The sequence below is a fragment of the Mustelus asterias genome, chromosome 13 (genome assembly GCF_964213995.1).
Source record: "Mustelus asterias chromosome 13, sMusAst1.hap1.1, whole genome shotgun sequence".
Taxonomy (NCBI): Eukaryota; Metazoa; Chordata; class Chondrichthyes; order Carcharhiniformes; family Triakidae; genus Mustelus; species Mustelus asterias.
In genome coordinates this window covers 79,988,128-80,003,211 of record NC_135813.1, presented here as the reverse complement: position 1 = coordinate 80,003,211, position 15,084 = coordinate 79,988,128, and the positions used below count along the sequence as shown (strand labels likewise).

General features: G+C 49.9%; 1 protein-coding gene across 1 annotated transcript in view; it reads right to left on the bottom strand.

Annotated features, from left to right (window-relative positions):
- Positions 1-15,084, bottom strand: part of LOC144502798 (nuclear receptor corepressor 2-like) — a 171,257-nt gene that overhangs the window by 53,282 nt on the left and 102,891 nt on the right. Inside the window, 7 exon segments of the mRNA XM_078227084.1 lie at positions 440-526; positions 4,341-4,487; positions 5,811-5,961; positions 9,889-9,992; positions 11,806-11,884; positions 11,886-11,918; positions 13,327-13,481. Of these exon segments, the coding sequence (XP_078083210.1) occupies positions 440-526; positions 4,341-4,487; positions 5,811-5,961; positions 9,889-9,992; positions 11,806-11,884; positions 11,886-11,918; positions 13,327-13,481 (756 nt within the window).

The window sequence follows — 15,084 nt, the reverse complement described above, 5'->3', positions numbered from 1 at the left end:
GGGAGTGACCCCAGGGGAAGGGGGAGTGACCCCAGGGGAAGGGGGAGTGACCCCAGGGGAAAGGGGAGTGACCCCGGGGGAAGGGGGAGTGACCCCGGGGGGAGGGGGAGTGACCCCAGTGGGGGTGGCGGGGGGGGGGGGGGGGGGGGGTGGGGGTGTGAACCCCCCCTCCCCCCTATCCCCTGGGGTGGGAGCATGACCCTCACTCCCTGGTCTACAGGTTGCAGGCTACATTCTAACCTGAAACAAGGGAAGGGTGAGTGGCTGAGGTCCGGTTCCCAGGGTTGGGATTGCAGGAGACGTGCCCAACTCCGTGAGCTCCTGCAGTTGGAGCGAAGGGAAGCTGTGAGGGTGAGTACAGAGAGGGGGGAGATAAAGAGTGTGCGGATTCTCAACAACCTGCAGCTGAAGCTTTGCATCATCACGGAACAAAGTCTACCTTGTGTGATCGAGCCCTGCATCTGCCAACGTTCCTTACAGTCGGAGTTCCCCAGTTTGTCCCTGGAGAGAGCCGAAGCCATCAGCCCTGAAACACACAAGCAAAACCCCCACTCAGCAACCCAACCTGGATATAGAGACATAGAGATGTATAGATATAGAGGTATATAGCAATATGGATCTATATAGATATAGAGATATATGGATGTATATATATATATATATATATATACAGCTATATAGTGCCTTTAACATTGTAAAACTTTCCAACGCATTGCTCTGGTCAATGTATGACAGGTGGGATTTTCCAGCCGGGATCGCCCCAAGGCCGGAAAATCCCGTTCAAGGTCAACAGATCTTTGCGTGGTCCACATGCCGCTCCCCCACTACCTCCACCCCCCCACCCCTCCTCTCGCCCACTCCGATTCCCGGGGTGGGCGGGATGGGAACATTTTGCCCTGAGTCTTAGAAAGCGATAGGCCGGGTGACCAACTGCTGGATCAAAGAGGTAGTTTTAAGGAATCGTTGAAAGGGGGAAAGTGAAACGGTGGCACAGTGGTTAGCACTGCTGCCTCACAGCGCCAGGGACCCGGGTTCGATTCCGGCCTCGGGTCACTGTCTGTGTGGAGTCTGCACGTTCTCCCCGTGTCTGCGTGGGTTTCCTCCGGGTGCTCCGGTTTCCTCCCACAGTCTGAAAGACATGTTGGTTAGGGTGCATTGACCCGAACAGGCGCTGGACTGTGGCGACGAGGGGATTTTCACAGTAGCTTCATTGTAGTGTTAATGTAAGCCTGCTTGTGACTATTAAATAAACTTTAAACTTTCAGGTAGAGAGGGGAGAGATTTAGGGAGGGAATTCCAGACTTGGGGCCCAAGGAACTGAAGGCACTGTTGCGAATGGTGGAGTGATGGGAATTGGGGGATGCTCGAGAGGCCGGAATTGGAGTAAACGCCTCTGAGGTTTTTAATTTTTTCACAGGATGTGGGCGTTGCTGACTGGCCAGCATTTATTGCCCATCCCTAGTTGCCCTTGAGAAGGTGGTGGCGAGCTGCCTTCTTGAACCCCTGCAGTCCCTGTGGTGTAGGTACACCCACAATGCTGTCAGGGAGGGAGTTCCAGGAACAGTGAAGGATGGTGAGGAACCTGGAGAGAAGATTCAATTGGTAACGTTCCCAGGAATCTGCTGCCCTTCTCCCGCTAGGTGGCAATGGTCGTGGGTTTGGAAGGTGCTGCCTAAGGAGCCTTGGTGAGTTGCTGCAGAGCATCTTGTAGATGGTACACACGGCTGTCACTGTGCATCGGTGGTGGAGGGGTTGAATGTTTGTGGAGAGTTGCAGTCGAGTGGGGTTGCTTAACCCTGGGTGGTGCTGGGCTGCTCGAGTGTTGTTGGTGTTGTGCTGAATGTGGATTGTGGAACTAGAGGAGATTACAGAGGCAGAGAGGGGGAAGACCATTGGGGGGATTAGAAAACAAGGATGGGAATCTTTAATCAGATCATCCCATGATATTCAAACTCAGTGAAACACAGCTTCGTCCATGCAAACCTGGCCTCAGATTTTAACTGGTTGAGTCCTGTTATCATCTTGCACAGTCTGTGCTGCACCTTCTCCGAGGGGAAATGTCTCCTTCCTGAGGTGTGGAGGTACTGCAATTGGGTGTGAACATAGAAACTAGAAACAGGAGGAGGCCATTCGGCCCTTCGAGCCTGCTCCGCCATTCATTTTGATCATTGTTAATCATCGAATTCAATATCCTGATCCCCCCTTCCCCCCATATCCCTTTAGCCCCAAGAGCTATATCTAATTTCTTCCTGAAATCACACAACGTTTTGGCCTCAACTACATTCTGTGGTAGTGAATTCCACACATTCCCACCCTCTGGGTGAAGACATTTCTCCTCACCTCAATTCTAAAAGGTTTACCCCTTATCCTCAAACTATGACCCCTGGTTCTGGACTCCCCCACCATTGGGAACATTTTTTCTGAATCTACCCTATCTAACCCTGTTAGAATTTTGTAAGTTTTTATGGGATCCTCTCTCACTCTTCTAAACTCCAGTGAATATAATCCTAACCGATTTAGTCTCCCCTCAGATGAGAGACCTGCCATCCCAGGAATCAGCCTGGTAAACCTTTGCTTTACTCCCTCTATAGCAAGGGCATCCTTCCTCAGATAAGGACACCAAAACTGCACACAATACTCCGGATGTAACCTCACCAACGTCCTATACAATTGCAGCAACACAGAGCTCAGTATCACTGTAACAAAACCCCCACCCCTTTCAGATGATGGTCAGAATTCCCAGAAACATTCTGAATAATGGGTTCTGCTTCAAACGAGTTATAAAAATAAACAAGAAATTTCTCAGTAACAATAGTCCAGCTGCCTGATCAGTTTGAGGAAGTGAACATAGAACATAGAACATAGAACATTACAGCGCAGAACAGGCCCTTCGGCCCACGATGTTGCACCGACCAGTTAAAAAAAAAAACTGTGACCCTCCAACCTAAACCAATTTCTTTTCGTCCATGAACCTATCTACGGATCTCTTAAACGCCCCCAAACTAGGCGCATTTACTACTGATGCTGGCAGGGCATTCCAATCCCTCACCACCCTCTGGGTAAAGAACCTACCCCTGACATCGGTTCTATAACTACCCCCCCTCAATTTAAAGCCATGCCCCCTCGTGCTGGATTTCTCCATCAGAGGAAAAAGGCTATCACTATCCACCCTATCTAAACCTCTAATCATCTTATATGTTTCAATAAGATCCCCTCTTAGCCGCCGCCTTTCCAGCGAAAACAATCCCAAATCCCTCAGCCTCTCCTCATAGGATCTCCCCTCCATACCAGGCAACATCCTGGTAAACCTCCTCTGCACCCTCTCCAAAGCCTCCACATCCTTCCTGTAATGTGGGGACCAGAACTGCACACAGTACTCCAAGTGCGGCCGCACCAGAGTTGTGTACAGTTGCAACATAACGCTACGACTCCTAAATTCAATCCCCCTACCAATAAACGCCAAGACACCATATGCCTTCTTAACAACCTTATCTACTTGATTCCCAACTTTCAGGGATCTATGCACACATACACCTAGATCCCTCTGCTCCTCCATACTATTCAAAGTCCTCCCGTTAGCCCTATACTCAACACATCTGTTATTCCTACCAAAGTGAATTACCTCACACTTCTCCGCATTAAACTCCATCCGCCACCTCTCGGCCCAACTTTGCAACCTGTCTAAGTCTTCCTGCAAACTACGACACCCTTCCTCACTGTCTACCACACCACCGACTTTGGTGTCATCAGCAAATTTGCTAATCCACCCAGATCATTAATAAATATTACAAACAGCAGTGGCCCCAAAACAGATCCCTGAGGTACACCACTTGTAACCGCACTCCATGATGAATATTTACTATCAACCACCACCCTCTGTTTCCTATCCGCTAGCCAATTCCTGATCCAATTTCCTAGATCACCCCCAATCCCATACATCTGCATTTTCTGCAGAAGCCTACCATGGTGAACCTTATCAAACGCCTTACTAAAATCCATATATACCACGTCCACTGCCTTGCCCCCATCCACCTCCTTGGTCACTTTCTCAAAAAACTCAATAAGGTTAGTACGGCACGACCTACCTGCCACAAAACCATGCTGACTATCACCTATCAATTCATTACTCTCCAAATAACTATAAATCCTATCCCTTATAATTTTTTCCAACATCTTGCCGACAACAGAAGTGAGACTCACCGGTCTATAAGTGGTTATGGGTTTGAGTGTGACTGAGTCATGATCCATCTTTGGCTCGGAGCTGCTGGTGTGAATTGCTGCGATTAATGAACGTCTGATTTGAAAGTCAAGACATTGCAGAGACTTTCTGTCTCACTTACCCTCATAGCTGTAAGGAAGCGAATCCTGTGTCATTAAACCCCATCCAGCGCTTCCTTCCATCATCTCATAGCTCCGTTTGATTCCAGCAAGTTCATTCACAGCCGCAGAACTACCTGGATCAGCTTTTGAATTTTCTGCTGTGAAACCTGATTGGTTAAATGGAAGATGAAAAGATAGAAAAATCCAGAGCAAACTATCCACAAGACACAAGTCAGGGGTGTGATGGAATACTCTCCACTTGCCTGGGTGAGGACATCTCCAACAACACTCCAGAAGCTCAGTGTTCTGCTCAGGGACCAAAGTGAAACTGGGACTGCTGTTGTAATAGGTCTATAGCAGCATGACATCACTCGGAGGGAAGTGTGTCATGTGGTCCAGTCTTGGTTTCACTTTGTCCTGTGAACGGAGCACACACACACACAGCTCTGCTGCTGATGTCTTCAAGCTTCCCATCTTTGTATAAATATTCCCAAGTGTCTTGTCTAAATAAATGAACACACGATATGTTTCCCCAATCCCTTATGAATAATTGGAGTTTTTATATCATCACAAAAACTGAACATGGTGTTTGTCAGTGTGTCAGCAAGGTTAAATACAGGCGGCACAGCCTTAGATCGTGCTACAGAGCTCAGTGGAGTTGCAGTATTGGAGAGTGTTGAAGTCACAGTGTGGTGACTGCACAGCAAAGCCTGGCAGACACAGTGAGTTAGCGCTCAAATAAAGTAGGGGCATAGATCGGGTGGATAGGCAGAAATCCTCTCCTTGGTAGAGGGGCCAAAAACCACAGGGCACAGATTTAAGGTCAGAGGCAGGAGATTTCGAGAGGATTTGAGGAAAAACCTTTTCACCCAGAGGGCGGTGGGACTCACTGCCTAAGAGGGGGGTGGAGGCGGGAGCCCTCATAACATTTAAGAAGCATTTGGATGAGCTCTTGAAACGACACAGCATACAAGGCTACGGACCAAGTGCTGGAAAATGGGATTAGAATAGATAGCTGTTTGGTGGCCAGCACACGTATGATGGGCCGAAGGGCCTATTTCTGTGCTGCAAAACTCTTTGACTTTTTTGTATCGACTGTTTAAAGTGAAATTTACCTTTTTGTTTGAAATGTCCTTCACTTGTTAATTAATGTTTAAATTATGTTGATTTTAGTTGGTTTGTTACAGTGAAAGTGAGGCACTGTCCGCTGCTATTCTTTCTGTGGCCTTCATGGGGGTTTGTTTGCTTGAAGCAGTTCTGGGGATAATAATAGACCTCAGAGCGCAGTAACTGAGAGTCACTCCTGGCTACGTGAGGACAGTGGCTGGGGTCTGGCTAAACACATTCAGTGACGGACACTGCAGAGTCTGCGTGACGTGTGGGGGCACTTTATAGATTTTTGAACGGGAGGACGTTGGTCCAATCTGTCTTTCCCACATTGGCGCACGATACAACATGTGGTATTTGAAAGCCACCGTGAAGATTCTCACCGTCATATGACAGCACGTGGCCACTTTTCCCCTCATAGACCACGTGTCGTTTTGGCAAAGCTTCTTTGTGTGATCTCTCATTCCTTCTGGAACTGTCTTCTGCAGAGACCCTGCTGATGGTTCCTTTATACAGAATCTCTGCTGGGGTACCCTGTATCAGAGCAGAATCAGTGACAATGACCGTTACTGAGCGAGTGAGGCAGCCATTTGGTAAAGACACAACATACAGACAGGCTGGAAGAGGTCAGGGTGGAGTTAAGAGGAGGTCAGGTCTCACCAGCCAAAGGAGCAAATAGAATGCCTAGAATCCCGACAAGGAGGCCATTCAGCCCATTGAATCTACACCAACTCTCCCACAGAGCACTGTCACCACGTCCCTACCCCATTCTGTTAACACCACACATTTACCCCGCTAATCCCCTAACCTAAACACCTTGGGACAATTAGGACAATTTCGCAAATCATAAAAATTTAGTAGTCGATGCAGTTTATATGGGTTCCAGCAAAGTCTTTGACAAGGTCCCACATGGGAGACTTGTAAAGAAGGTAAATTCACAAGGAATACAGGGTAATTTGATAAAGTGGATTCAAAATTGGCTCAGTTGTAGGAGACAGAGGGTGATGACAGAAGGCTGCTTTAGTGATTGGAAGCCAGTGTCCAGTGGCGTACCACAGGGTCTGTGTTGGGCCCCCAATTATTCATCATTTATATAAATGACATTGATGACTATGTGGTGGGGGGGGAGGATTAGTAAGTTTACGGATGACACAAAGATTGTGGTTAACAGTGAGCCCGGAGTGAAGGAGATATAGATGGAATGGTCAAATGGGCAGATGGAATTTAACCCTGAAAAGTGTGAGGAGATACACTTTGGAAGGAGAGATTTAACAAGAAAGTACTCAATGAATGATAAGACACTAGGAATTTCTGTGGAATAGAGGGAACTTGGCGTGTTTGTTCACAGATCAGCAACTCTGGACAGAGGAACAGAGCAAAGATTTGGCGTCTGGATGACCCTTTGTCAGAGCTGCAGGGAATTGGAAATAGGATGAGATTTATACTCTTGTGGTGGGGGAGGGGGGCAGTAGGGGCTGGATCGAGGGCCAGCGCTTGGTGGAGGCTGGGGAGAGATTGGCAAAGATGTCATGGACAAAAAAGACAAATGAAAGGTAAATGGTGCTGATCATGGCTGGGAATGGTGCTAATAGCAGCCATCACTCACCCATGATCATAATGAATGGCAGAGCAGGCTCAAAGGGCCAAATGGCCTCCTCCTGCTTCTAGTTTCTATGTTTTTATTAGGAGATTAGAATGTGTAAATGTCAGAACAAAGGTAAGCAGAGTACAAGAGGATCACCCGACACATGGTCCCGGAGGAGCGGGGAGAGGGGAAACAGCGGTGGGGGAAGAAGATGGAAAGCGAGATTTAAAAAAGGTGAAAGAATGAAACCATGGAAGAAAAGAAATTAAGTTGATAGAAATAGAAATGGGTGAAGGTGGAGGAGAGAGTTCACGCTCTGATATTGCTGAACTCAATGTTCAGTCTGGAAGGCTGTAAAGTACCCAATCAGAAGATGGGGTGCTGTTCCTCCAGCTTGTGCTGGGGTTCGCTGGAACATTGCAAAAGGCCAAGGACGGACATGTGGACAGGAGAGCGGGGTGGTGTCGTGAAGTGGCAAGCGGCAGGAAAGTCTGGGTGCTGCTTGCGGACGGGCCGAAGATGTTCCCAGAGTGGACAAGGATGTCCCGGAGGGAACGGTCCCTGCGGAATGCTGACAGGGGGGGTGAGGGGAAGATGTGTTGAGTAGTGGCTTCATGCTGGAGTTGGCGGAAATGGCAGAGGACAATCCCTTGAATGTGGAGATTGGTGGGGTGAAAAGTGAGGGGGGACCCTATCCTGGTTCTGGGAGGGGGGGGAGGGGGTGAGAGCAGTGAGCCGGGGGATGGGTTGGACAAGGTCGAGAGCCCTGTCAACTATGGTGGATGGAAAACCACAATTGAGGAAGAAGAAAGACATATCGACAGCGCTACTTTGGAAAGTGGCATCATTGAAACGGAGGTGAAGGAACTGAGAGAATGGGATGGAGTCCTGACAGGATGTGGGGTGTGAAGAGCTGGAGTCAAAGTAGTTGTCAGGGAGAAAATCGGACCTCTCAGGGACAAAGGAGGGGAATTATGCTTAGAACCCAAGGGAATAGGGGAGATCCTAAATGAATACTTTGCATTGGTATTCACGAAGGAGAGGGGCGTGTTAACCGGGAGTGTCTCAGAGGGAGGTGTTGACCCGTTAGAGAAAATCTTGATTACAAGAGAGGAAGTGTTAGGTTTTTTAGGGAACATTAAAACTGACAAAGCCCCAGGGCCTGATGGCATCTATCCTCGACTGCTCAGGGAGACGAGAGATGAAATTGCTGGGCCTCTGACGGAAATCTTTGTCGCTTCTTTGGACACGGGTGAGGTCCCTGAGGATTGGAGGATAGCGAATGTGGTCCCGTTGTTTAAGAAGGGTAGCAGGGATAACCCAGGAAATTATAGGCCGGTGGGCTTGACGTCCGTGGTAGGGAAGTTGTTGGAGAGGATTCTTAGAGACAGGATGTATGTGCATTTAGAACGGAACAATCTCATTAGTGACAGACAGCATGGTTTTGTAAGAGGGAGGTCGTGCCTTACAAATTTGGTGGAGTTTTTTGAGGAAGTGACAAAAACGGTTGATGAAGGAAGGGCCGTGGATGTCGTCTATATGGATTTCAGTAAGGCATTTGACAAAGTCCCACATGGCAAGTTGGTTAAGAAGGTTAAGGCTCATGGGATACAAGGAGAAGTGGCTAGATGGGTGGAGAACTGGCTTGGCCATAGGAGACAGAGGGTAGTGGTCGAAGGGTCTTTTTCCGGCTGGAGGTCTGTGACCAGTGGTGTTCCGCAGGGCTCTGTACTGGGACCTCTGCTATTTGTGATATATATAAATGATTTGGAAGAAGGTGTAACTGGTGTAATCAGCAAGTTTGTGGATGACACGAAGATGGCTGGACTTGCGGATAGCGAAGAGCATTGTCGGGCAATACAGCAGGATATAGATAGGCTGGAAAATTGGGCGGAGAGGCGGCAGATGGAGTTTAATCCGGATAAATGCGAAGTGATGCATTTTGGAAGAAATAATGTAGGGAGGAGTTATACAATAAATGGCAGAGTCATCAGGAGTATAGAAACACAGAGGGACCTAGGTGTGCAAGTCCACAAATCCTTGAAGGTGGCAACACAGGTGGAGAAGGTGGTGAAGAAGGCATATGGTATGCTTGCCTTTATAGGACGGGGTATAGAGTATAAAAGCTGGAGTCTGATGATGCAGCTGTATAGAACGCTGGTTAGGCCACATTTGGAGTACTGCGTCCAGTTCAGGTCGCCGCACTACCAGAAGGACGTGGAGGCGTTAGAGAGAATGCAGAGAAGGTTTACCAAAATGTTGCCTGGTATGGAGGGTCTTAGCTATGAGGAGAGATTGGGTAAACTGGGGTTGTTCTCCCTGGAAAGACGGAGAATGAGGGGAGATCTAATAGAGGTGTACAAGATTATGAAGGGGATAGAAAGGGTGAACAGTGGGAAGCTTTTTCTCAGATCAGAAGTGACGTTCACGAGGGGTCACGGGCTCAAGGTGAGAGGGGCGAAGTATAACTCAGATATTAGAGGGATGTTTTTTACACAGAGGGTGGTGGGAGCCTGGAATGCGCTGCCAAGTAGGGTGGTGGAGGCAGGCACGCTGACATCGTTTAAGACTTACCTGGATAGTCACATGAGCAGCCTGGGAATGGAGGGATACAAACGATTGGTCTCGTTGGACCAAGGAGCGGCACAGGCTTGGAGGGCTGAAGGGCCTGTTTCCTGTGCTGTACTGTTCTTTGTTCTTTGTTCTTAGTTGTGGGAGTCGGTGGGCTTGTAATGGGTACTAGTGGACAGTTCATCATCAGAGATGGAGACAGAGAGGTCAAGGAGGGGAAGTGTTGGAGATGGAGAGTGTGAAGGAGAGACAGAGAGGTGGAAGCTTCCTTCTTTCTAATGATTAGGACCAATTTCACATCTTACCTGAATGATGGAGCCTCGCAATAAAGCTGCAGCTTCCGGGGGAACTCGGCTTCCAGGAGCTCCGTGTGTGACATTTGCATATTGAACCAGACACAGGGGCGAGTCTACCAATAGAAACACATCTCCAGAACACATGACCAACATAAAATCGATCCGAAAGAACGCAGTTCCAGATCAAACTTTCCCCACTGAGGGAGTGCTGCACTGTCAGAGGGACAATACTGAGGGAGTGCCGCACTGTCAGAGAGCCAGGAATGAGGGAGTGTCGCACTGTCAGAGGGTCAGTACTGAGGGAGTGCCGCACTGTCAGAGGGTCAGTGCTGTATTCGAATGTTAATGGGGAAATGTGTGCTCTGTTTTGCAAGCAGCAATCTTTCACTCGAACTCCAGAGATAACACGAACAGAGTCAGTACTGAGGGAGTGCTGCACTGTCAGAGGGTCAGTACTGAGGGAGTGCCGCACTGTCAGAGGGTCGGTACTGAGGGAGTGCCGCACTGTCAGAGGGTCGGTACTGAGGGAGTGCCGCACTGTCAGAGGGTCGGTACTGAGGGAGTGCCGCACTGTCAGAGGGTCAGTACTGAGGGAGTGCCGCACTGTCAGAGGGTCAGTACTGAGCGAGTGCCGCACTGTCAGAGGGTCAGTACTGAGCGAGTGCCGCACTGTCAGAGGGTCAGTACTGAGGGAGTGCCTCACTGTCAGAGGGTCAGTACTGAGGGGGTGCCGCACTGTCAGAGGGTCAGTACTGAGGGGGTGCTGTTTCCAATACCATACCTCTGTGGCTGTCACGGAGACTGGGTGTCAGTGAGGCGACTGAAGGATCACTTTGTGATGTTGGGGACAATCGTTGCTGTTTTATTTCTGTGAAAAATAAAACAAAACTATCAATTTCTGTCGATTAAATCAGCAAAAACAGATAACCAGCAACTCTCATAAGAACAAGGAGCAGGAGTAGGCCATCTGGCCCCTTGAACCTGCTCCGCCATTCAATAAGATCCTGGCTGATCTTTTGTGGACTCAGCTCCACTTACCCGCCCGCTCACCATAACCCTTAATTCCTTTACTGTTCAAAAATTACCTATCCTTGCCTTAAAAACATTCAATGAGGTAGCCTCAAACTGCTTCACTGGGCAGGGAATTCCACAGGTTCACAACCCTTTGAAGAAGTTCCTCCTCAACTCAGTCCTAAATCTGCTTCCCTTATTTTGAGGCTATGCCCTCGAGTTCTAGTTTCACCCGCCAGTGGAAACAACTCCCCTGCTTCCATCTTATTTATTCCCTTCATAATCTTATATGTTTCCATAAGATCCCCTCATTCTTCTGAATTCCAATGAGTATAGCCCCAGTCGACTCAGTCTCTCCTCATAAGCCAACCCTCTCAACTCCGGAATCAACCTAGTGAATCTCCTCTGCACCCCCTCCAGTGCCAGTATATCCTTTCTCAAGTAAGGAGACTAAAACTGTACCCAGTACTCCAGGTGTGGCCTCACCAGCAACTTATACAGTTCCAGTCAGATCAGCAATGTTCTTATTGAATGGTGGAGCAGGCTCGAGGGGCCGAATGGCCTCCTGCTCCGAATCTGTATGTTTATACAAAGAGGATTGGAAATCTGGAACTCTCTTCCCACAAAAATCTTGGGGTCGAGCGAATGTTTTAAACCTGAGATTGACAGATTTTTGATTGGGTGATGGGATTGAAGGAGAAGGATTGGCCAATGATCTATCTAAATGGTGCAAGTGGCTTGAGGGGCTGAATGGCCTCCTCCTGTTCATGTCGTGCTTCCGCTGAAGCAAAGCGGAAACCACCCAAACCAACAAGAAGCATCAACCAAAACTTGGAGCGGGTAGAGTTTCTGACAGTGAATATCCGAGATGTTACTCTTTCTGTTCGCTTCCACTTACTCATCTCCATCACATACCATATTTGGAAGAATCCAGGGGCCAATGGAGACCCATGGGTAGTGACCCCTGGTGACCTTTGCCCTGTTCTGCTGCATAGGGCTGCTGCAGTGAGCAGCGGGACTGGCGTTCCCTGGAAAAGGAGAGAAGTTCAGAAAGAGAACAGATACTGACTAAATCCCCAGGGTGCAGCCTGCTATTTACACTGCAGCTCCAAAACTCCTCTTCCTTTCCAATAGACCCCCCAAAACAATCCCAGCTCCCTCCCTGTGGAATAGACCCCCCCCCACTCACCCACACCCCCCCCCCCCCCACCCCCCACCGTGTGATGACCCCCTCCCCACTCTCCCAGCTACCTATGTGTGGAATAGACCCCTCCCCACTCTCCCAACTCCCTTCTTGTGGAATAGACCCTTCCCCACTCTCCCACCTCCCCCCTGTGTGATGGACCCCTCCCCACTCTCCCAGCCCCCTCCCTATAGAATAGACCCCTCCCCACTCTCCCAACTCCCTCCCTGTGGGATAGACCCCTCCCCACTCTCCCAGCCCCCCTGCTGTGGAATAGACCCACTCCCACTCTCCCGCCACACCCACTCCAACAGTGTGATGGACCCTCCCCACTCTCCCAGCACCCCCTCTGTGGAATAGACCCCCCCTCACTCTCCGAGTTCCCCCCCTGTGGAATAGACCCTACCCCATTCTCCCTGCTCCCCTCTGTGGAATAGACACCTCCCCACTCTCCCAGCCCCCCTGCTGTGGAATAGACCCACCCCACTCTCCCACCACACCCCCCCTACCCGTGTGATGGACCCTTCCCACTCTCCTAGCCTCCACCCCCCCCCCCCCCCCCCCCGTGGAATGGACCCCTCCCCACTCTCCCAGCTCCCTGTGCGTCGAATAGACCCCTCCGCACTCTCCCAGCTTCCTTTGTGTGAAATAGACCCCCCCCCAACTCCCCCAGCTCCTTCCCTGTGTGATAGACCCCTCCCCACTCTCCCAGACCCCCCCCCATTCCCCCAGGCCCTCCCTGTGTAATGGACCCCTCCCCACTCTCCCAACTCCACCCCTGTGTGATGGATTCCCCCCCCCACTCTCCCAGCTCCCTGTGCATCGAAGAGACCCCTCCCCACTCTCCCAGCTCCCTATGTGTAGAATAGACCCCCCCCCCCCACTCTCCCAGCTCCTTCCTGTGGAATAGACCCTACCCCACTCTCCCAGCTCCCCTCTGTGGAATAGACCCCTCCCCACTCTCCCAGCTCCCCCCCCACTGTGGAATAGACCCCTCCCCACTCTCCCAGCCCCCTCCCTGTGCGATGGACCCCTCCCCACTCTCCCAGCTCCCTCCCTGTGGAATAGACCCCCCCCACTCTCCCAGCTCCCCCCACTGTGTGATGGACCCCTCCCCACTCTCCCAGCTCCCTCCCTGTGGAATAGACCCCCCACTCTCCCAGCCCCTTTCCTGTGCGATGGGCCCCTCCCCACTCTCCCAGCTCCCCCCCCGTGTGATGGACCCCCCTCCCCCCACTCTCCCAGCTCCTTACCTGTGTGATAGAGCCCTGTCTCTCTGCTCCTGTCAGGTGCCTGAATGTCAGGTCGAGGGTGGGAGGCTCGGAGATGTGCTGTGTCTGTGTCAGTCTGGTGTCCAGCAGTCGGTTACTATTGTACGATGAAGTTTGGTGACTGAGGGACAGGAAACCTGGATTGAAAAAGAGTTTGAACAATTCCGTCAGAAACCAGCTGTGAACAATTGTCCGGCTGGGATCAATCCAGTGACACTGAATTTCAATTCAGACGCATCAGGGTTTGAAAGCGTATCTGTACTTTATTGATGGAACAATGTACAAAGAACAGTGCAGCACAGGAACAGGCCCTTCAGCCCTCCAAGCCTGTGCCAATAACGATGCCCTAACTAAACTAAAGAAAAACCTTCTGCCATTACTCAGTCTGTATCTCTCTATTCCCTTCTATTCATGAACCCATTCAGATGCCTCTTAAATATTGCTAATGTGTCTGATTCCACCACCTCCTGTGGCAGCGCGTTCCAGACACCCACCACTCTCTGCATGAAGAACTTTCCCGCACATCTCCCTTAAACTTTCCCCCTCTCACCTTGAACCTGTGCCTCCTTGTAATTAACACTCCCACCCTGGGAAAAAGCCTCTGACTATCCACCCTGTCTGTGCCTCTCATAATTTTGTAGATCTCTATCAGGTCTCCCCTCAGCCTCTGTCTTTCCAGTGAAAACAATCCGAGTTTATTCAACCTCTCCTCAAAGCCAACACCCTCGAAACCAGGCAACATCCTTGTGAACCTTCTTTGCACTCTCTCTAAAGTTTCCACATCCTTCTGGTCGTGGGGTAACCAGAAGTGTACACAATACTCCAAATGCGGCCTAACCAAGGTTTTATATAGCTGCAACATGATTTCCCAACTCTTGTACTCAATATATCCCTTCTGCAGATACTGACTGTACAACTGTACAGCTTAGGGGTTTAAAAAAAGGGCGGCATGGACAAGTTGGGCTGAAGGACCTATTTCCATGCTGCAAACCTCTATGACTCTATGACTTGCAGAATCTTTAACTCAATTCAAATGAAGAAGGTATCGCAGGTGTGGGATGACAGAGGTGTGTATTAGGCTGGCGTCTCAATATTACTGACAGGTTTGTGGTCCATGGAATCATGAGCATTGCTGAGACCGAAAGAAGCAACAATTATTTCAGAGAAAGGTGAAAGTAAATTGTGAACCTGAATTGGTGAGGGACACTTTCCAACCTCAGGCTGGAGATTGGTTTGCTGTGGATTCTTGGCTCCAATGATCAAACAGTGAGTTATTCTGTTTCTTCTCAATCTAATTTTCAATTTGAACCCTGGGCTATGAGTCAGCTCAGAGCCACTGGCCGGGATTTTATAACCCTGCTCGGGCAAGGCTCCTAAAATCTCGACCGAGTCCAACGGAGAATTCCGTTCTGGGAGCCGGTACAAGTCAGGAGTGTCATGGAAAACACCTGGACAGTGGTGTTCCCGTGGATCTGGTGCCCTTGTCCTTCCGGGCGTCAGAGATCCCGGGTTTGGAAGGTGCTGTCGAAGGAGCCTTGGTGAGTCGCTGCAGTGCATCTTGTCGATGGTACACACAGCTGCCACTGTGTGCCGATGGTGAGGGGAGTGATTGGTTAAGGTGATGGATGGGCTGCTAATGATGTGGCTGCTTTGTGCTGGATGGTGTCGAGCTTCTTGTGCTGGAGTTTGGTACTCTTGATACAAGTCTACAAGATTATGAGAGGCATGGACAGAGTGAAT